We start from the raw sequence: 22,751 nt of genomic DNA on the forward strand, positions 1-22,751 counted from the left end.
AAGTACTGAAGCCCATGGGCCTGGAGCCTATGGTCCACAAGGGAAACCACAGCAATGAGAAGCCCGTGCACTGCAACAACGAGTAGCCCCTGCTCCCTGCAACCAGAGAAAACCCATGGAAAGCAAGAAAGACCCAGATCAGCAAGAAAAACAAGTGCAATGCTGAGTCCTCAGGCCTGAGTCCTCAGCCTGGACCCTCAGAGATCCCCAATCCTCCTCCTTCCAGGATGCTTTCCTTGGGGGCAGAGCCAGGTCTGGTCTGATGGACATGAGCAGAGGCTGAAATCCATGCCAGAGTCCACACAGCACCCACAAAGCAGTTTCCCTCCTCCTCCCCTTGGGGGTCTTGGTGGTTTTGGAGAACAGGTTCAGTGACACCCCACCGCAAATATCATCTCTTCCCAGAATCAGACACTTAGGCCCTGAAGGCAGGCTTTGTCTGTCCATTCTCGAAGCTCACTCCAGTAGGGGGACAGCAGACAGGTAGGGCTGGAAACAAGGTTGCACAGTTAGCCCTCACTCGTAGCCCCTTCCAGCCCCCTTTGTTTCCTAAGCCTCTCTCTCTCTTCAGAGGACTCTTGCTGGGAGGAGATGAGGGGATGGGTGTGGAATGCCCTGTGTCTTGACTGCGGTCCTCCTGAGACTGGGAGAGCACCACCAGGGAGGGACAGCCCTGCTCCCGAGCGTGTAGGCTTGACAGCTGCTGCCTTGGAATGTGGCCCAGCTGCAGCCCCCAGGACAAGGATGCAGAGATTTTTGTCAGTGAGTCTCCCTGAAAGATTCCTTGTTCTGGGTCTTGCAGCTCCCAGGTGAGTGAGAGTCACCCCAGCCTCCTGTTTCTTATTGCTCTCTTCCAACCTTCCTGTGGTTGTTCCCAGTCTGAAGCTCCTGAGACCCCCTACAACCATCATATTACTTTCAGGATTCCCGAAAGGGAAGCTGATGGTGTGGGGGCTGGGATGTGTCTGTTGCATGGCCCCTTTGGAATTTATGGTTGAAGAAATTCGTGTTCACTGAGAAAAAAAATCTCCTGTTTCTTTCAAGTAATAACATCATGACTCTACCCCTTAGTAGGATTTGTGTCTGTCTAAGATTTTCATATCTCCCTGGCTCCCTGCCAGTTTCCAGGGAACATCCTTCATCCTTGATTGTTTCTGCATTACTATTACCAACTCCCACCTGAGGGACAAAAATTTCAGGAAGACAGTCGGCCCCTTGCAGGTGGAAGTAACCACTAAATGCTGAATCTGTCTTCCTCTCAGAGTTTGTTGGCTGCTGGGATGGGCTCCAGGGGCATCTGAGTCTCTGTGTCCTTGGGGAAGCCTCTCCTTCCACCCAGTGCCCGTCATCTTTCCTGACTTGGCAGTCGGAGCTGTGATAAACGTGGCCAGTGAGTGTGATAAATGCACTGACCCCAGCTCCTTCTGTCCTTGCCCCTCTAACCAGCTCCACGCCCCTGGTGGCCCACCCCTGTTCCTGGATGGTATCCTCCCTCCATGCACAGATGTTGTGGGGTCCAATCTTGGGTCCTTTCTTCAGTCCCCTGAAGGGTCAGCTCCCTCCTCCTCTCCACCATCACCCTTATAGAAGCTCACTTAATTTCAAATTTTGGGGGTTTACAGTCCTCCCTGCTTAGGGGAGTCGAACACTCCCTATCCCATGGTCCCTGTACAAATTCGTCTTTACTGTCAGTCTTTTCTCAGTGTCTGAGAGTATGGATTCTGGGTGTGTGCTGGGCAGGGCAGGGTCTGAGCACCCGAAGTGCAAAGGGCAATGGAGCTGGGCACCCAGGTCTGTGAGCAGGGCATTTTCATGGAATAAAAGGGCCACAACTGTTACAGCAGCTTTGTGTGAGTCCTTCCAACACCCATTCCAGCATCTGGGAAAAGTCTCACCATTGCCTGTGTCCCCCCCATTCCCTTTGAGTCCCCTCTCTTTGCCTCAGACACCCCCACTGCTCTTCTGAATACCTTTCTGGTCCAGAGAACCACTTCATCAGGAGCGAACTTATTCTCTTTTGCATTTTCCTTCTAATCTTAGAGAGGCAGAACTTAGTCTTTCAGAAGGAAATTCTGTGAGCTGAGCCAGAGGAGGAAACCAGATCAGAGGCTAAGCCAGCTGCCCAGGGTTACACAGCTTGTTGGCAGGAGAACTGGGTTTTGAAGCCACGTGTTTATTTCAAGTATATCTCTTTGTAAGACAATTCATGAGATTTGGAGACCCAAGTCACAGGCTTCAATAAGAAAAAGGGAAGAATTTAGTTGTGAACCATGAAACCTGGCTTCAATAAGAAAAAATCTTCAATAAGAAAAAGGGAAGAATTTAGTTGTGAACCATGAAACCTGGGATGTAAGGCTTAAAATGTGTGGACATGGGGCTGGAGAGAACAGAGCAGAGAGAAACAGGCAAGGGTGGAAGGACCAGCGAAAAGTAACAGGGGAAAGTATTGTCATCCCTGCCAGGTTGTGTTGGAAATGCAATGGTGTCTATTAGAAATGGGTTAATGTACTAAAGAAAATGCACTATCATCAGAGTCAGTCATACTCACTAAGGAAGGTGAACGAAAGAATCTTGAGAACTCTACGCCGTAGAGCCTTGAGGCTGACTGGCCAATAATAATTGTGCATGTTCTTATCTCCACCTGTCTGAACACTAGCCAGACTCTAGTTCACCCCCGCCTGTCTGTGTCTGTCCCCTAACCGTGTGACTGTACCTGGTGGTCCTCCTGGGCCTGCTATACCTCATGTGCTGATACCAGGAGAAGCAGGAGATGAGTACATCTGGGACAAGTGCATCTTCATCACAGGCTCTGACTGGGGCTTCAGGGAACTGCTAGCCAGGCAGATGGACCTGTGTGTCTTGAGGGTATTGACTGTGTGTGTGTGCCAGAGCAAGGGGTGGAAAAACTCAGGAACCAGAGGTCTGAAGGCTGGCGATGGTGATCCTGAACTTCACCAAGACAGAAAGCATTACTGTGGCCACCCAGTAGATTAAGGAGCATACAGGGGACAGAGGCACCAGCCAGATTTCTTTTGTTTATTTCTTCTTTCTCTCTGAAGAGGAGACCCTTGACAGCAACCAGGAGAGTTTCAAGATGTTTTCCAGAAGTTGAAGTCCTACCTGCCTTCAACCAGCAGATGAGCCCAGCCTCTTCCTTCTCCCTCCCCCACCTCCTGACCTTGAGACTCTGCAGTTTGGGGGAGAGATTTCCCTGATGAGAATGTGTCCTCACAAGACTTCCTGTCTGGCATCCTCTCCTCTCTCAGCAGAAGGTCCGGGTTTCTTGCTGTTGTGTGAACAGGGTGATCAGGGCATACTTTCTGGAGGAGGTGTGGAGGTGGGGACTCTGGCTGGAAGGCTGCATGGGTGGTTGGGGCAGGGCTGGGGCTGGTCTGTGTTCTCAGCACTTGATCTTGTTCTTGGTGGCGACCCAGAGTCATCTGGCTTGGGTTTAAATGCCACCCATTTTCAGTGATGACACTGAATCTCAAGAGTTGTCTAAGGAAGGCCTGTAAACTACTGTGAGGTTACTTTCTGTCTCTCTCTCTCTCTTTTTTTTTTTTTTGTGAGTGTGTGTATCTACAACTGTGCCTGTTTTTTATGGGAGAAAGAAAGAACTTTAATTTATCTAAGTATAGATTTAAAACATGACACTGTGGACAGTGGGAAAAGTATGTGGATAAAAACCAAATCACCCCAAATCCCACCACCCACAGATAAGTGCTCATAACATTTTGGCATACATAATATTACATTTTGGACATAGTCTTTTTCCAAATTTCCCACTGAAAGAAGGTGAACAATTTTATAGGTAACAAAAATTTCTTAGAAACAGAATAAATAATGATTGAGAATATTGTATTCTCAATATAATTGAGAATATTGGATTGAGAATATTGATTGTTATAGCTAAGACATCCAGAACTATGTTGAATAATAGTGGCTAAAGTGGACACCCTTGTCTTGTTCCTGATCCTAGGGGATATGCTTTCAGTTTTTTATCACTGAGAATAATATTTGCTGTAGGCTTATCATGTATGGCCTTTACTATGTTGAGGTACGTTCCTTCTGTGCCCATTTTTTGAAGAGTTTTAATCATAAATGGGTGCTGAATTTTGTCAAAGGCTTTTTCTGCATCTGTTGAGATTATCATATGGTTTTTATCTTTCAATTTGTTAATATGGTGTATCACATTGATTGATTTGCATATATTGAAGAATCCTTGCATCCCTGGAATAAACCTAACTTGATCATGGTGTATGAGCTTTTTGGTGTGCTGTTGAATTCTGTTTTCTAAAGTTTCATTGAGGATTTTTGCATCTATGTTCATCATTGATATTGACCTGTAGTTTTCTTTTTTTGTGTTGTCTTTGTCTGGGTTTGGTATCAGGGTGATGGTGGCCTCATAGAATGAGTTTGGAAGTGTTCTTTCCTCTGCAATTTTTTAAAAGAGTTTTAGAAGGATAGGCATTACCTCTTCTCTAAATGGAGAATATTGTATTCTTTAGAACAACACTGCTTAGTACAAAGTACCTCATGGCGTGAATTTAATAGCTTCCCACATTTTATTCATTGTATTCAACATAAATGATGTCTTGGTAAACTTTCTACCCAATTCCCTACTCTCTAGTCATGCATATTAATTTGATCTTTGGTCAAATATGGCTGGCGGATGAACATTCCTACAAGGGCAGACTTGCTGCTGAGCAGGGGAGGGACTAATTATGTGTGTTAATAATTCTGACACCCTGTTCCCAACTGCCCTGACCCTACTCTTCTGCCCTGAGTTCTGTTAGTTGATACATCTTTAAGTTCTTGATATTTGTCTTTGTTTCTCCTAGCAGTTTTCCATGAAGCTGGGCAACTGTGATCAGAGGGGACTGATCAGCACTTGAGGGAGGGAACTGGGGCCTATGTGGCTTCCTATGGTAGGAGAGAGGGTGGATTTTTCTGGGGCAAAGTGTAAATTCCAGTTTCGGTGATGGTGGTTAATAGAGGCATATCTGCCTCCCTCTGAAACACTACCCCTTGAAGGAATTCCTTAGAATCCTTTAGGAATGTAGTTCAATGTTGATGAGAGCGTTTCAAGCCCATGTCCAAGAAGTCAATACCAGGCTTGTCAATGTATTTCCCCAAATCTGGATTTCAGGTGTATTTTACTGAACCAAACTGCACCCAGACTTTACTCACCATTTTTTCCCTTTTATTTAATATTCTTTCTCTCATCCCCTCTAACCTCATTGTCTCTCTATGTTTTCCTCTCTTCCCCACAGAGTAGCTGTTGAGGATCAGTCCCAAAGCTGTCAGAGAATCTGAATATCTAATGGGATATTTATAATGTCCAGGAGGACAACAGGGACTGTGAAATTTCTCACACCGACTTCCTGACTATGGATCCATTTTATTTCATTTTCGTCAGTCCTTGCCTTCATCAACTCTGAGGTGTTAGTTCCTTGTCACCAGGCAGTGGGCTGGACTATGAAGACAGAGTCAGGAGGATAGCACACCTTCTGTCCTCCCACTGCTCACAGGGTTTCCCCAAACCCACTGGAGCATGGTGGTCTCCGTCCCAGAGGCTCCCCCTGCAGCTTCTCTCCTTAAGCCTTCCTCGTGTTGGAAGGTAATTTGGCTCCTAGGCTGGGTCCTCGCTCCTGGGTTGAACACACTGTTGCCCTCTCACCCTCAATCTTCCTAGGACTCTGGGGTCTGGTGAATAATGCCGGCAACTCCACATCCACCCCACCGAATGAGTGGATGATATTGTGAAGATTCTGGACGTAAACCTGTTAGGGGCTGATGGAAGTGACCCTGAGTCTGCTGCCCCTGGTGCAGAAGGCGAGGGGCCCGTGCGGTCAATGTCTCCAGTGTCGCGGGTCAGGTGTCCTTTGGAAGCGACTGCATGTCCAAGTATGGCGTGGAGAACTTTTCAGACTCCCTCAGGTTACAGCCTGAATGGATGTCCTCTCTTCCTGCTTCTGTGGTTGCAGGACAGTGATTTTCAGGGGTTTCCTCTCTCTGGAAACCGTTCCTTCCATGTCCGTTTCACTCTGTATAGGTTTTTCACTGGGAAGAAGCTTTTCATCTATTTGGTGTCCAGTTGGGTCTGAGGACTAAGGAGTTTGATTGAACATATTACTGCCTACATGAGGGCCCACACTCACCCTATTTTGGAGGAAGAATCGGAACTGAAATGACTTGACTGTGCAGTCCTTCCATGTGCTTAACTGCTACATATATAGGTTTCAGGAGCCCTGTGGGGAGGGTCTCCATGAAGTAACTAATCAAGGGAGCTACTGCATCATAGCTGTGGGTGAGAGACTCCAGGGGCTGCAGGGAGAGGTCACTTCTAAATGTGTGGAAGCTGTGTCCACAGGCAAGGAGGGTGTTCACAGAGGAGAGATAGCCATGGCATTACTAAGGAAGGAGAGCAGAGTGAGGATAGGGTTGCAGTGACACTGCAACTCCAAGCTGTTCTGAGTGCTTGGTGTCAGACAGGGGACTGCTGGGGAGTCCACATGACCAGGAGGATCCTCAAGAGTCTCTGAGTCCTTCAAGGCTGTGGTGTCAGGCTCTCAGGTCACTCCCTGTCCCCGACTCAGATGCAGACCTAGAACATCATGCTTGATCTGAAGACTTCAGATTTTCATATTATTATTTAAACACACACACATACACACACACCGAGCCAGACATACCAAAGCAACGGAAATCAAATAAAGATCTTTGATTAAACTTATGCCTGGAAGGTATGATTCAGGATGTTGGGACTCAGCTCCAGGAATCCTCTTCAGATTGTAGAGAGCTTGTGATGTTAAACCCCATGACCCTCCTTGCTGATCCTACACAGGGGCCAGGGTAGGGGGCGAAGGCTGCACTGAGATGGAAGTCATGGCGGACAGTGTGGACGGTGACTCAAGGGCTCCAGTTCAGACGAGGCCGAACAACAGGTGCATTAAAAGGAAGTGCAGAGGACACCAGCTCAAGTCCTCAGCCTGGACCCTCAGCAGAGCCCCTTTCCCCCTCTTTCCAGGCCACCTTCCTTGGGGAGGGAAGAAGGTCTGGTCTGATGGATGTGTGCAGGGGCAGGAACCCATACTATGAACATTCATGGTAGGGCCATAGAAAGCTGTGGTTACTTTTTGCTTTGGCCATCCTGGCCCACTGTGAGCTGAATGTGGTCAGTGACTCCCCACTCCCAATCCTCAATCCTTCCAAGGGCCAGAACTTCAGCACTGGAAGGCAGCGTTATGTCACCACGTAGTGGGACAGCATCCATGTATGGCTGGAAAAAATTGCACAATTAACTCTCAACCCCAGTCCTATCACCTCCCGCTGTTACGGATGCGTTCCCCTCTTCACAGGACCCTTCCTGGGTGGGATGGAGGAATTGTGTGTGGCCCTGAGTCTTGACAAGTGCATCTCATGACATTCTGCAGGGCATCACCAGGGGGTGCCCCTCGTCTCTCCAATTCAGAGGAAGCTCAGACATGTGCTGCCTTAGTACAAAGGGCAGCTCTCCCTTGAAGAACTTCCCTTCAGAGATTTATATCAGTGAGTCTCCCAGCAAGGTTCATGTTTCAGAGATTTCTTGTTCTGCCCATTGCAGCTCTCAGGTGAGTGAGTGTCACCAAGACTCCTTCTCTCTTCTCTCTTGACTTTCCTGTGGCTGTTCCCACCCAGAATGTAGTCTGAAGCTCCTGAGACCCCAATGAGTCATCACATTACTTTCAGATTCACAAAAGGGAAGCAGATGGGGTGAAAGCTGGGATGTGTCTGGTGAAAGGCCCCTTGGGAAGTTATGATGGAGGGATTCATGGTTATTGAGAAAAGAAAAATCTCATTTCTTTCAACAAAGAAACCACAACCTTCTCCCTTAGCAGGGTTAGTGTTTGTATAGGACTTGCATATCCCCCTAACTTCCTGACAATTTCCAGGGCTCCATTGTACATCCTGGCCTTCTTTCTCCTCACCCTTTGGGGAGCCCCTGTAGGAGGGTCCTGCTGGTGATCCAGGAAGCATGCACAGGCTGGTTTCTGCAGGACTATCTTTTCCATTACTGCTGCCGACTCCCACCTGAGGGAAAACCCCTTTCAGGACGACAGTCAGCTTCCTGCATGTGGAAATGACCAGTAAAGGCTAATCTGCCGTCTGCTCTTTGTCGTTGGTTGCTGGGATTGGTTCCAAGAGCATCTGAGACTCTGCGTCCTTGGGGAAGCCTCTCCTTCCTCCCAGGGTCCGTTTTCTTTCCTTACTTGGAGTCGGAGCTGTGATAAACGTGAATGGTGAGGAGATGCCCAGGGCACTGACCCCGGCTCCTTCTGTCCCTGCCCCTCTCTCCAGCCCCACGACCCTGGTGGTCCACCCCTGTTACTGGATGGTATCTTCCCTCTCACTGTGAACTCCTCCATGCACAGCTGTTCTGGGGTCCAGTTTCAGGTCCTTTCTTTAGTCTCCTGAGGGGTCAGCTCCCTCCTCCTTTCCACTGTCACGCTAATACAAACTGAAATTATTCCTTTCCATTATTGTGGTTTATAGATCTCCCCGCTTGGGAGAGTTAGAATTCCAATTAATGCTTGTCAAGGTTCAAATCAGTCTCTTCTCAGTGTCTGAGTGGTCAGGATTCTGGGTGTGGTGCTGGGCTGGGCAGGGTTTGAGCACAGAAGGGAGAAACCAATGAAGGCGGGCACCCGGGGCCGTGGGCAGGGCATGTTCATGGAGTAAAAGGGGAACAACTGTTAGAGCAGCTTTGTGTGAGTCCTTCCAAGACCTGTCCCAGCATCTGGGAGAAGTCTCACCATTGCCTGTGTCCCCTCATTCCCTTTGTGTTCCTTCTCATTGCCTCAGACACCCCCACTGCTCTTCTGAACACCTTTCTGGTCCAGGGAACCAGGTGAGACCTTATTCTCCTTTGCCTTCTCCTTCTAATCTTAGAGAGGCTCAGGGGGACTTAGTCTTTCAGGAGGGAATTCTGTGAGCCTAGCCAGAGGAGGAAATCAGGTCAGAATCTAAGCCACACAGCTAGTTGGCAGACGAACTGGGTTTTGAAGCCATGTTTATCATGAATCTCAGTATATTCCCTTCAAAGAATATTCTTTAGATCTGGGAGGCTCAGGTCCCAGACTTGAAGGGGACAAAGGGAAGAAGATAGTCGTGAGCCATGGAACCGTGCCACGTGTGGATTCCAATGTGAGGGGGTGGGGATGGAGAGGAGAGAGGTGGGCAGAGGCAAAGAGGGAAGAGTGAGAGGACCAGACAGAGGTGCTTGGGAAACCTATTGTCATCCTTAAGGGACTGTGTCGTTATTATATTGACATCTATTATGTATCAAATACATATGTACCAAATACAAATACAAATGTACCATAGAGCGAGCATTGGGGTTAGAGTCAGTCATACTCACTGGAAAGGGTGAACAGGACAATCTTGAGAACTCCATGCCAAAGGCCCTGGAACCTGGTTTGCCAACAGTAATCCTGTGTGTGCTTAATTTGTCCTGTCTGATCACTAGCCACTCTATTTCACTCCAGGCTGTGTGTGTCTGTCCTGTAAGAGGCCATGTAGCTGTACCTGGCGGTCCCTGTGGGCCTGTACTACCTCCTGCGCTGGGAGCAAGAGAGGCAGGGGGTGACCCACCTCCAGGACAAGTTTGTCTTCATCACGGGCTGTTACTCGGACTTCGGGAAACTGCTGGCCAGACAACTGGAACTGAGAGGCTTGAGGGTCCTGGCTGCGTGTCTGACGGAGCAGGGGGCCGAGCAGCTGAGGTACCAGACTTCAGACAGACTGCAGACGGTGATCCTGGACGTCACCAAGACAGAGAGTGTCACTGCGGCCACCAAGTGGGTGAAGGAGCATGTGGGGGACAGAGGTAACACCCAGATTTCTTGTTTGTTTATTTCTTCTCTCTGTGTGAGGGGACACCAGTTGTCAGCTCCCTGGGGAGCGTTCCAAGCTGTTTCCATGACTTGAAGTCCTACCTGCCTTCTTCACCTCACTCAGCTGAGCAGCCAAACTTCTTCCACCCCCCACACCCACCTCCTGACCGTGAGGCTCTGTAGTTTGGGGGAGAGATTTCCCTGATGATACTGTGTCCTTGCAGATTACCTGTCTGGTGTCCCCTCCCATCTCAGCAGAAAGTCTGCATTTCTTGCTATTGTGTTTGCAGTGTAATCAGGGTGGACTGTCTGGAGGAGGGGTGGAGAGGGGGACTCTGGCTGGAAGGCTGCATGGGTGGCTGGGGGCAGGGTTGGAGCTGAGCTGTGTTCTCAGCAGCTGAACATGGTCTTACTGGTGACCCATAGCCAGGCTACTCGAGGTTTAATGTCACCCATTTTTGGTGATGACACTGAACTCTCAGGAGTTGCCTAAGGAAGGCCTGAAAACTACTGTGGGGTCACATTCTCTTTTCTTTGTTTTTCCCTATGTGTGATGTGTTTCTTTGTGGTACTATAGTTGTGCCTGTGTTTTTTGGGAGAAGGAAAGAACTTTAATTTATCTAAATATAGATTTAAAACATGACACTGTGGGCAGTGGGAAAAGTATGTGGATGAAAACCAAATCACCCCAAATCCCACCACCCACAGATAAGTGCTGATAACATTTTGACATACATGATAGTACATTTTGGACATAGTCTCTTTCCTAATTTTCCAGTGAAAGAATGTGAACAATTTTGCAGGTAACAAAAATGTGTTCAAAAACATAATGAATAATGATTAAGAACATTGTATTCTTTAGAATAGCTCTACTTCATGAAAAGTACCTCATGGTATGAATGTAGTTGGTTCCCACATTTTATTCATTGCCTTGAACATAAATGATGTCTAGGTAAACTTCTTTCTACCCAATTCCCTAAGCTCTAAACACATGTATTAATTTGATCTTTGATCATATAATGGGGAATATACTTTCCTACCAGGGAAGGCTTGGTGCTGAGCAGTGGAGGGACTAATTCTGTGTGTTTATTCCATCACCCTGTTCCCAACCACCCTGACCCTGCTGTTCTGCCCTGAGTTCTGTTAGTTGATAAGTTTTTAACTTCTTGATGTGTCTTTGTGTCTCACAGACAGGTTCCCATGAAGCTAGGCAACCTGTAATCTGAGGGAACTGGGGCCAGAGTGGCCTCTTGTGGGAGGAAGAAGGTAGATTTTTCTGGGAAAGCATGTATTTCCTATTTGGGGAAACATGGCTTCTCCTGAAAACCTACCCACTGAATTCTCAAATTTTTGTAGGAACATAATTCAATACTGTGTTGTAGGAACATATTATTGTTTTGTAGGAACATAATTCACTAGACCATTCAGGTATGACCTAAATCAAATCCCTTATGACTATACACGGGAAACGAGAAATGGATTTAAGGGACTAGATCTGATAGACAGAATGCCCGATGAACTATGGATGGAGGTTCGTGACATTGTACAAGAGACAGGAGTCAAGATCATCCTCAAGAAAAAGAAATGCAAAAAAGCAAAATGGCTGTCTGAGGAGGCCTTACAAATAGCTGTGAAAAGAAGGGAAGCGAAAAGCAAAGGAGAAAAGGAAAGATATACCGATCTGAATGCAGACTTCCAAAGAATAGCAAGGAGAGATAAGAAAGACTTCCTCAGCGATCAATGCAAAGAAATAGAGGAAAACAATAGGATGGGAAAGACTAGAGATCTCTTCAAGAAAATTAGAGATACCAAGGGAATATTTCATGAAAAGATGGGCTCAATAAAGGACACAAATGGTAGGGACCTAACAGAAGCAGAGGATATTAAGAAGAGGTGGCAAGAATACACAGAAGAATTGTACAAAAAAGATCTTCACGACCCAGATAATCATGACGGTGTGATCACTCACCTAGAGCCAGACATTCTGGAATGTGAAGTCAAGTGGGCCTTAGGAAGCATCACTATGAACAAAGCTAGTGGAGGTGATGGATTTCCAGTTGTGCTATTTCAAATCCTGAAAGATGATGCTTTGAAAGTGCTGCACTCAATATGCCAGCAAATTTGGAAAACTCAGCAGTGGCCACAGGACTGGAAAAGGTCAGTTTTCATTCCAATCCCAAAGAAAAGCAATGCCAAGAATGCTCAAACTACCACACAATTGCACTCATCTCACATGCTAGTAAAGTAATGCTTAAAATTCTCCAAGCCAGGCTTCAGCAATACGTGAACATGAACTTCCAGATGTTCAAGCTGGTTTTAGAAAAGGCAGAGGAGCCAGACATCAAATTGCCAACATCCGCTGGATCATCAAAAAAGCAAGATGGTTCGAGAAAAACATCTATTTCAGCTTTATTGACTATGCCAAAGCCTTTGACTGTGTGGATCACAAGAAACTGTGGAAAATTCTGAAAGAGATGGGAATACCAGACCACCTGACCTGTCTCTTGAGAAACCTGTATGCAGATCAGGAAGCAACAGTTAGAACTGGACATGGAACAACAGACTGGTTCCAAATAGGAAAAGGAGTACGTCAAGGCTGTATATTGTCACCCTGCTTATTTAACTTATATACAGAGTACATCATGAGAAACGCCGGGCTGGAGGAAGCACAAGCTGGAATCAAGATGGCTGAGAGAAATATCAATAACCTCAGATACGCAGATGACACCACTCTTATGGCAGAAAGTGAAGAAGAACTAAAGAGCCTCTTGATGAAAGTGAAAGAGGAGAGTGAAAAAGTTGGCTTAAAGCTCAACATTCAGAAAACTAAGATCATGGTATCTGGTCCCATCACTTCATGGCAGATAGATGGGGAAACAGTGGAAACAGTGGCTGACTTTGTTTTTCTGGGCTCTAAAATCATTGCGGATGGTGATTGCAGCCATGAAATTAAAAGACGCTTACTTCTTGGAAGGAAAGTTATGACCAACCTAGATAGCATATTAAAAAGCAGAGGCATTACTTTGCAACAAAAGTCCGTCTAGTCAAGGCTATGGTTTTTCCAGTGGTCATGTAAGGATGTGAGAGCTGGACTATAAAGAAAGCTGAGCGCCGAAGAATTGATGCTTTTGAACTGTGGTATTGGATAAGACTCTTGAGAGTCCCTTGGGCTGCAAGGAGATCCAACCAGTTCATCCTAAAGGAGATCCGTCCCGGGTGTTCATTGGAAGGACTGGTGCTGAAGCTGAAGCTCCAATACCTTGGCCACTTGACTTGAAGAGCTGACTCATTGGAAAAGACCCTGATGTTGGGAAAGATTGAGGGCAGGAGGAGAAGGGGACGACAGAGGATGAGATGGTTGGATGGCATCACCAACTCAATGGACATGGGTTTGGGTGGACTCCGGGAGTTGGTGATGGACAGTGAAGCCTGGCGTGCTGTGGTTCATGGGGTCGCAAAGAGTCAAATGCGACTGAGAGACTGAACTGAACTGAACCCAATATTGATGCTGGTGCTTCAAGGCCAGGCCCTACAAGTCAATACCATGTCCCTAACCAGCTCCCCGAAACCTGGGGTTTCAGGTCTGTTTTCCTTAACCAATCTGCCTTTAACCTTCATTCAACTTTTTATTTTTGTCTTTTATCTGTTTTCTTCTTCCTTCCTCTATTTCCCTTCATTCCTCATTGTTTCTCTCTGTTTTCCTCTCTTTCCTTTATACTAGGTGTTGAACACTCAGTCAGAAAATCTGAAAAGTCAGAGGAATATTATACTGTCTGCAAAGCCAGCATGGATTATAAAAACTCAAAATTTCATTCTCAAGTTCCAGACTATAGACACACTAGATTTCCTGAAGCTCAATACCTGCCTTCATCAACTCTGGTTCCTTGTCACCGGGTTCCCTGTCACCAGGCAGTGGGTGGGGTGTGAAGACTGAGTCAGGAGGGAGGCTTGCCTTCTGTCTTCCCACTGTTTGCAGGGTCTGGTCTCCACAAACCCCCAGGAGCATGGTAGTCTCTGCTCCAGCCGCTCCCCCTGCAGCCTCTCTCCTAAAGCCCTCCCGGGTCAGAAGGTGACTTGGCACCGTGACAGGGTCCTCATTGCTGGGCCCAGCACAGTGTTGCCCTCTTGCCTTCACTGTTTCCAGGACTCTGGGGTCTGGTGAATAATGCAGGCATCTCCATGCCCACTGCACCCAATGAGTGGCTGACCAAACAGGACTTCATGAAGATTCTGGACGTGAACCTGTTGGGGGTGATTGATGTGACCCTGAGTCTGCTGCCCCTGGTGCGGAAGGCGAGGGGCTGTGTGGTCAATGTCTCCAGCATCATGGGCCGGGTGGCCCTCTTGGGTGGAGGCTATTGCATGTCCAAGTATGGCGTGGAGGCCTTCTCAGACTCCCTCAGGTAATGGCCTGAGACAGACTGCCCACCTTGGTCCTCCTGCCTCTGTGCTTCTGGGGGAGCCTTTCACAGTGTTCCTTTCATCATTGACTGGAGCTCTTTTTTCTGTAATCGTCTCTCTTACTTTACCAGACATTCCTTGGGATGCTCCTTTCTAAGTTCTTGATGTCAGGATGGGCTCCATGACTGTAGAGTTTGAATGAACTTACTTTGCCCTGGATGATGTCCCACTGTCTGAAAGTGAGGCAGAATTGTCACTGATATAATTGGCTACAGCATGATCCACATTTATTGCTGCTATAATATTAGGTAGGGGGAGCCTTGCAGGCAGTGTAACTTCATGGAAGCAATTAATCAAGGGAACCAATTAATCATATCAGCAGTAGAGACCCTACCTGCTGTAGGGCTGAAAATAGCTCCAAATGTGGGGGAAGGGTATACTCAGGTAAAGAGATGATATTTAGGGGACAGTTAGAACAGTCCGGCTGATAGATGGCCAGGAAGTAGACCAGTTAGGAGAGGAAGAGAGGAAATTGAGGAGTATGGAGCAGATAAAATAGAAAAAGTTTGGTGATCAATTGGATGTGACGGGAATATGAGGAAATGGTACTTAAGCAGTACCTTGGAACACAACTGGTAGGATTTAGAGGTGTAGGCACATGTGTAAAAATATTTGGAAAAATATTCAAACTCTATTCAGAATAACAGCATCATTAGATTTCTCCCTTTGGCTTTCTGTACTTCACAACCTCCCAGCGTTCCCTGCTAATCCCACTGCAGTTTTTCTTGGTATCTTACCAATTTTTGGTGTGTTTTGTGTTTATGTTGGAAGACCTCTGAAGTCCTTGCCCCTCTGCCTGTTTGCCTTGCAGGAGGGAGCTCTCCTACTTTGGGGTGAAGGTGGTTATGATCGAGCCTGGTTTTTTCAAGACCACAGTGACCAGCCCTAAGGAACTTTCTCAGAGCCTCCAGACATCATGGAATCAGGCCAGCCCAGAGATCAAGGAACTCTATGGAGAGAAGTTCATGGCTAACCGTGAGTGAGCTATGGACCTTGGGGAGAGAAGTAAACCCTTGTCTGGAAGCCTGGGTGGGTCATTAGCGCTTCCTTCAGTATCATGTCCATCCTCCAGGCTCTGAGTCACCCACATAGTGGGGACATGGGCTCTGTCCCCAGGATTCCATGTAGTCACCTGATGATCTAGGAAAAGTCTCCAGGCTTGGTAGACATGGGGACCACTGTCTCCCTGAACCCCTTATTATTTTGGGAGGACACTGAAGACAGAGAGGGAAGACCCTGTGTAGTCATGGCAAGCTGGCATTAGAACAGCTGATTTTCATGTCCTCAGATTTACTGTTTGTAGACACCTGCAGTTTGTGTAGTCCAGATATTCTCAGGAATAGAGTTAGAGGTGACTTCATGTGGAACCATTGCTCCTGGTGTAAGAATTGGGGCACTCATTTGAGAATATAGGTTGATTCAAGATGGACGGTCTGCTACTGCTGCTGCTGCTAAGTCGCTTCAGTCGTGTCCGACTCTGTGCAACTCCATAGACGGCAGCCCACCAGGCTCCGCCATCCCTGGGATTCTCCAGGCAAGAATACTGGAGTGGGTTGCCATTTCCTTCTCCAGTGCATGAAAGGGAAAAGTGAAAGTGAAGTCGCTCAGTCGTGTCCGACTCCTAGCGACCCCATGGGTCTGCAGCCTACCAGGTTCCTCCACCCATGGGATTTTCCAGGCAAGAGTACTGGAGTGGGGTGCCATTGCCTTCTCCAGATGGACGGTCTAGGGATTCTTAAAAACTTTGCTCTATAAGTTGATCCCTAAGTCAGAATGGACAGAAGGGGAAATATATCTGGATTCTTTCTCATTCTGGACAGTATGAAATCAGTCGATTTGTTGGAGACAACCTGCTGCCAGGATCTGTTCTTGGTGACTGACTGCATGGAGCACGCCCTGACCACCTGCCACCCCCGCACCCGATACTCACCTGGCTGGGATGCCAAGTTCATCTACCTCCCCATGAGCTACCTGCCCAGCTTCCTGGTGGATTTCATGGTGTACTGGCATAACCCCCAGCCTGCTAAGGCCTTGTAACCCAAGATTGGGGTGCATTGTAGGGGGGAGTTGCGTGCAGAGTGGGGAGAGGATGCGTTGTGGGAGGGAAATAGAGGGGAGAGCGGAGTTCTCATGTCAGCAGGATGCTCATCCCACCTCACACCCACCTCCTCCCTGGGTTGCGCTTGGAACATTACTTAGGACTCGGGGATATTAGAAAGAAACATGTTTTGTAGTGAGAAATTGAGATCAGTAGCTCTTGCCTGTGTCCTGTTCCTTCAACAGCCTCTCAAGGCTCTAAGCCTTATAGCCTTCCTGTCACCCTGAGGAATCCACACTTAGGGGAGGGTTGAGCAACTGGCAGGATCTCGGCCCCCCGCCCTCTGCCCCTGTCCACCTCTTTCAGGCGTGCCTTGGACCTGGCCAGTCTCCCCTCCCACTTCAGTGCACATGGGAGATAAAAGCCCTTCTTCCTTAAAGATAATATAGTCAGGGGTGTGTGTGGAGGGTGACCACCAGCCTGACACATCTGTCTGGGTGATAACTCAGCCAATCTTGGCTGGAAAGTGGTGCCATCGATGGAGGTCCTGACAGAGAACACAGAAGCCAGTTTTGTTTTGTCTTGAAATCTTAAATTTCCATTGATTATATTTCCTTAAAAAAAAACCCTGAGATGTTTACCCAAGGCCAGTGATTTTGAGCACGGCCTTGGGTAGCGGTGGGTGTGTGTCTATGAGAGGAAGAGTCATGTGACATCACCGAGGTATAAGGAGGAGTGGGACCACCTGAGGAGGATTTGAAGAAGGAAGTGAGGTCATCCCTTTGTCTGCAGAAGCAAGGGGCTAATGTGTCTTTCTGGGGCTTATCGTGTGACCTGGGGTACCAGGATTAGTACAAGGATGGACAAACAAGAGAGATGTGTAAGGGAGAGGCAGGGCCCGGGCCCTTCCCTGGGAACATGTAGCCTCTGCCTCATGAGAAACCTCCCTGGGGTCCTCCCTGTGACCCCTCCTATAGAGTCACTACACTCCATTCTTTGCCTCCTGCCAATCCCCCAGGCCAGATCCCCTCCCCCTACTCTCCAATGGAGGAGAGTGAGAGTCACTTCTGGAGCCCAGTCTTATGTTTTCTGCTAATGCTTACTGAGCACCTATTGTGTGAAAGGCAGGAATTCCCCTGATGTCCCAGTGCTTCCAGACACCCTTTCTCTATGTGTGTCCTGTCTTCTCATGATGGTCTGACTATGGACTCAGTGGAGAAGACATTTGTACAAAGCCATACAGATTTCTGGGCTGAGGGCTTATTGGAATGAGAGGGACTTCTCCAAGAGTCAATTAAAAAACTGAATTTTTATCTCTTTTTGCTCAAAACTGAGATTATGGAGTGTTTATGGGAACCTTATGTTATAGAACAATATCACCATTTTCAAGCAAACAGAGAGCGAGGTCAGATTCTGTAGGACCACTGAAACTCAAACCTGTTTTAATGGCTTGGTGTCAGAGAAGGGACTGCTAAAGAGATGAATGTGACAAGGAGGATCCTCAAGGATCTCTGAGTCCTTCAGGCTGTGGTATGCCAGCTCCTCATGGTCGATCCCCATTCTCCTCTTCAATGCAAACCTAGAGCTTCGTGCTTGATTTGAAGACCCCAGATTTTCATATTTTTATTGACACACACATACCGCCAGACTTGCCAAACCAACTGAAATCAAGTGAAGCATCATTGATTCACTTTATGACTTCGGGGTGTGTGTTCAGGATTCATCTCCAGTAGTCGTCTACAGAATGTCAGAGGACTTGTGAGGTTACAAACCCTGACTCTCCTTGCTGGTCCTACAAGGGGTTGGGGGACGCAGGGCTGCACTGAGATAAGTTCCATGGCCAACTCTGGGGACTGTGACTCACGGGCAAGGCAGAACAACGAATGCACTGGAAAAAAGATGCAGTGCACACTGGATCACATTCTCAGCCTGGACTCTCAGCAGCACCCCATTCCTCCTTTTTCCAGGCTGCCTTCCTTGAGGAGGGAACCAGGTCTAGTCTGATGGACATATGCAGCGGCAGGAACCCATGTTATGAGGATCCACAGGAGTGCCAAAGGAAGCTACTGTCACTGTTTCCCTGGGCTGTCCTGGCTTTTGTGATTTGCATGGGGTCAGTGACTCCCCAACCCCTCCAATCACCTGAACATACTGATCTGTCTCTGCATATTAGAGTCTCCACTCCAGATGGTAGAGCTGGAAACAAGCTTGCACAATTTGCCCTCACTCCCTACTCCTTCTCCAGCTCCTCCATTTGTTACCTACACCTCCACCTGTTCAGAGGACTTGTCCTGGATGTAGAACAGGCAGTGGGTGGGGAGTGGCCTTATGCTTGACAGTGGTCCCCGCTGAGATGCTCTGGGGCTATGCCAAGGGGTAAGTGCGTCAGCTCTGTATCACATGGGGGTCAGAGTTTCTGCCCTGGAATCTGGCCCAACTACCCCTCCGAGGACATAAGATGCAGAGATTTTTGTTGGTGAGTCTCCCTGACAAAATCACCTCTCAAAGATGTCTTGTTCTGGCTTCTGCAGCTCCCAAGTGAGGGTCTCCCCAGCTCCTGCCTCTTACTGCTCTCTCCCGACCTGTCTGTCATTGTACCCACCTGGAACAGGAGTTTGAAGCTCCTGAGACCCCACAAGTCATCATATGACTTTCAAGATTCACAAAAAGGAAGCTGATGGTGTAAGGGCTGGGATGGGGCAGCTGTATGGACCTGTGGGAATTTATGGTGAAGGAATTCATGGTCAGAGAAAAAAATCTGTTTCTTCCAAGTAAAGAAACAACCTTCTCCCTTAGCAGGGTTAGTGTTTGTATAAGACTAGCCTGTTTCCCCGGCTTCCTGACTGCTTCCAGGGTACAATCCTCCATCCTGGCCTTCTTTCTGCTCAACCTTTGGGGAGCCCCTGCAGGAGGGTCCTGCTGGTCACTCAGGAAGCAGGCAGGGACTGCTTGCTGCAGGACCATCCTTTCCATTACTGCTGCCGATTGCCACCTGAGGGACAACTCTTTTCAGGGCAACAGTCAGCACCCGGCAGGTGGCAGTGACCACTAGAGGCTGAATCTGTCCTCCTCTCTGTGTTTCTTGGCAACTGCAGTGGGCTCCAGGGGCATCTAGCCTCTGTGTTGTTGGCGAAGCCTCTCCTTCTACTCAGTGCCCATTTTCTTTCCTGACTTGGAGTCGGAGCTTTAATAAACATGGACGGTGAGGAGATGCCCAGGGCACTGACCTCAGCTCCTCCTGTCCCTGCCCCTCTCACCAGCTCAGTGTCCCTTGTGGTCCAGCCCTTTTACTAAATGGTATCTTCCTCCCTCCCCGTGAACCCCCTCCATGCACAGCTGTTCTGGGATCCAGCCTTGGGTCCTTTCTTCAGTCTCCTCAGCGGGCAGCTCACTCCTCCTCTCCACCGTAACCCTCATTCAAATTGAGCTAATTCCTTTCCGATTATTAAACTTCCCATTCATTGAACTGCCTTTTGGGGGAGTTAGCATTCCAATTAATGATATGATGTCAAGGTTCAAATCATTCTTTTCTCCACATCTGGGTGGTCTGGATTCTGTGTGTGGTGCTGGGCAGGGCATGGTCTAAGCACAGAAGGGGAGAGGGCAATGGAACTCAGCATCCAGGTATGAGGACGGTGCATCTTCCTGGAGTGAAAGGGAAACATCTGTTAGAGCAGCTTTGTGTGAGTCCTTTCAACACTCATCCCAGCATCTGGGAGAAGTCTCACCATTGCTTGTGTCCCCTCATTCTCTTCATGTACGGTCTCTTTGCCTCAGACACCCCCACTGCTCTTCTGAACATCTTTCTGGTCCAGAGAACCACTGTATCAGGAGAGACCTTATTCCCTTTTGCCTTCTCCTTCTAATCCTAGAGAGGCTGAGGGGATATGTCTTTCAGGAGGGAATTCTGTGAGCTGAGCCAGAGGTGGAAACCAGCTCTGAGGCTAAGCCAGCTGCCCAAGGTCCCACAGCTAGTTGGCAGCAGAGCTGGGTTTGAAGTCAGGTGACTTGATTTCACTGTGTTCTTTTTATAAGAACTTGAAGATCCAGGTCCCAGACGTAAAGAAAATAAATGTAAAAAGAGGGTTGTTACCCAAGAAATCTGGGATGTAAGGGTTCTATACGTGTGGTAGTAGGGGTGGGGAGGTGTATTGTGGCTGGAATGAAATAGCAAGGAGTAGGAAAACCAGGAAAATGAGGTTGGGTAAACTATTGTTATCCTTACGAGAGAGTCAATTCCTAGGCAGGTTCATAAGTTGTCTGGGGTCCCTGAGGAGGAGAAAAGGGTCTGGAATTCTCAAGAAGGAGGAAAGAACATGCATCTTTTTTTCCTCTACGTTCCTTAGTCTTAGTCACATAAATCATTTTTTTCTTTAAGCCAGGAACTGTTGATTACACAACAAACAACTCAGTTTAACTTCTCTGAAAAAGTGAAAGTGAAGTCGCTCAGTTGTGTCCGACTCTTTGCGACCCCATGGACTGTAGCCTACCAGGATCTTCCGTCCATGGGATTTTCCAGGCAAGAGTACTGGAGTGGGTTGCCATTTCCTTCTCCAGGGGATCCTCCCAACCGAGGGATTGAATATGGGTCTCCCGCTTTGAAGGCAGACACTTTACCATCTGAGCCACCAGAGAAATATGAACTCTGTACTAAGGATTATATAACAACAATCTATCCTGCTTGAGGACAGTTTCTCCTTCCTGAAAACCTTCTGGCTAATCCTGTTATATTAAAATGTAAATTATGGGAGTAGGTATAGTAAGATCTTTACAACCTCCAACATTCTGTTGATTTAGTGTAATAACTAATTTAAAAGGGCCAACCTAGACAGCATATTAAATAACAGAGACATTACTTTGCCAACAAAAGTCCGTCTAGTCAAAGCTATGGTTTTTCCAGTAGTCATGTATGGACATGAGAGTTGGACTATAAAGAAAGCTAAGCGCCAAAGAATTGATGCTTTTGAACTGTTGTGTTGGAGAAGACTCTTGAGAGTCCCTCGGACAGCACGGAGGTCCAACCAGTCCATCATAAAGGAAATCAGTCCTGAATATTCATTGTAAGAACTGATGCTGAAGCTGAAGCTCCAATACCTTGGCCATTTGACACGAAGAACTGACTCATTGGAAAAGACCCTTATGCTAGGAAAGATTGAAGGTGGGAGAGAAAAAGATGACAGAGAATGAGGTGGTTCGATGGCATTACCGATTCAATGGACATGAGTTTGAGTGAACTCTGAAAGTTGGTGATGGACAGGGGGCCTGGCGAGCTGCAGTCCATGGGGTCGCAAAGAGTCGGACATGACTGACTGACTGAACTGAACAGAACTGAATTTAAATAGTATTTAACTCCTTTGCTAACACTATCGAGGGGGGCACTATCTGTCCCCCTTCTGATTTCAATATCAGAAGCTTTCTCTGTCCCTTTTCTTACTTTAATACAACTCTGCTACACAAAAGCTCTTGCGTGATCAAGCCTGGTACATGGTCACAAAGGTAAATCTTCTTTGGAGATCACGAATCTGACACCGATCACAAAAAGCTATCACTTAAAGGTTGGTTTTGAAAGGAAAAAGTCATCTGCTAGAAATGGATCAAGTGTATTAAAGAAATAAAAAACATGTGTTGGGGCCAGAATTTATATTAATAATAGTCACCAAAGAGAATGAACAGGAAAGCCTGAGGACTGCACGCCAGACGGCCTGGAGCCTGACTGACCAACCAACAACGTATGTGTTCTTAATTCCTCCTGTCTGAACACTAGCCAGATTCTAGTTTCACCCCAGCCTCTTTGTGTCTGTCCCCTGCAAAGCCATGTGGCTGAACCTGTTGGTATTGAAGGCCTGTGCTACCTGCTCTGGTACCGGGAGAGGCAGATGGTAGCCCACTCCAGGACAAGTTCGTCTTCATCATGGGCTGTGACTCGGGCTTTGGGAACCTGCTGTCCAGGCAGGTGGACCTGCAAGGTTTGAGGGTCCTGGTTGCGTGTCTGATGGAGTCTGGGGTCTAGCAGCTGTGGAACCAGACATCACACCAGAGAAGGGGATCCACCACATCACAAAGACAGAGAGCAATGCTGCAGCAGCCCCGTGGGTGAAGGAGTATGTGTGGGACAGATGGTTCCCGTCTCTCTGAAGGGGAGACCCCTTGACAGCTCACAGGAGAAGATTCCAAGGTGTTTCTCAGGATGTGAAGTCCTACCCGCCTTCTTCACCTCACTCAGCTGACCAGACGAGCCTCTTCCATTCCCCACTCCCACCTCCGGACCTGGAGGCTCTGTAGTTTGGGGGAGAGTTTTCCCTGATGGGAATGTGCCTTGCAGACTTCCTGTCTGATGTCCCCTCCTCTCAGCAGAAGGTCTGAGTTTCTCGATGCTG

At 47.8% G+C, this 22,751-nt stretch overlaps 1 protein-coding gene and 1 pseudogene across 1 annotated transcript; both read left to right on the plus strand.

Moving 5' to 3' along the window:
* The first annotated feature begins 2,707 nt into the window (after nt 1-2,707).
* Nucleotides 2,708-5,995, plus strand: LOC145545672 (retinol dehydrogenase 16-like; annotated as a pseudogene).
* Nucleotides 5,996-8,958: 2,963 nt separating this feature from the next.
* LOC145545007 (uncharacterized) lies at nt 8,959-16,373 on the plus strand. The gene is made up of 3 exons (XM_081588507.1): nt 8,959-9,868; nt 15,148-15,315; nt 16,157-16,373. Exons 1-3 carry the CDS (start codon nt 9,435-9,437, stop codon nt 16,371-16,373), a joined length of 819 nt encoding a protein of 272 aa, XP_081444633.1. The 5' UTR covers nt 8,959-9,434.
* Nucleotides 16,374-22,751: the final 6,378 nt, after the last annotated feature.

The sequence above is a fragment of the Giraffa tippelskirchi genome, chromosome 4, assembly GCF_054371585.1.
Source record: "Giraffa tippelskirchi isolate mGirTip1 chromosome 4, T2T-mGirTip1v1.2.pri, whole genome shotgun sequence".
Lineage (NCBI taxonomy): Eukaryota > Metazoa > Chordata > Mammalia > Artiodactyla > Giraffidae > Giraffa > Giraffa tippelskirchi.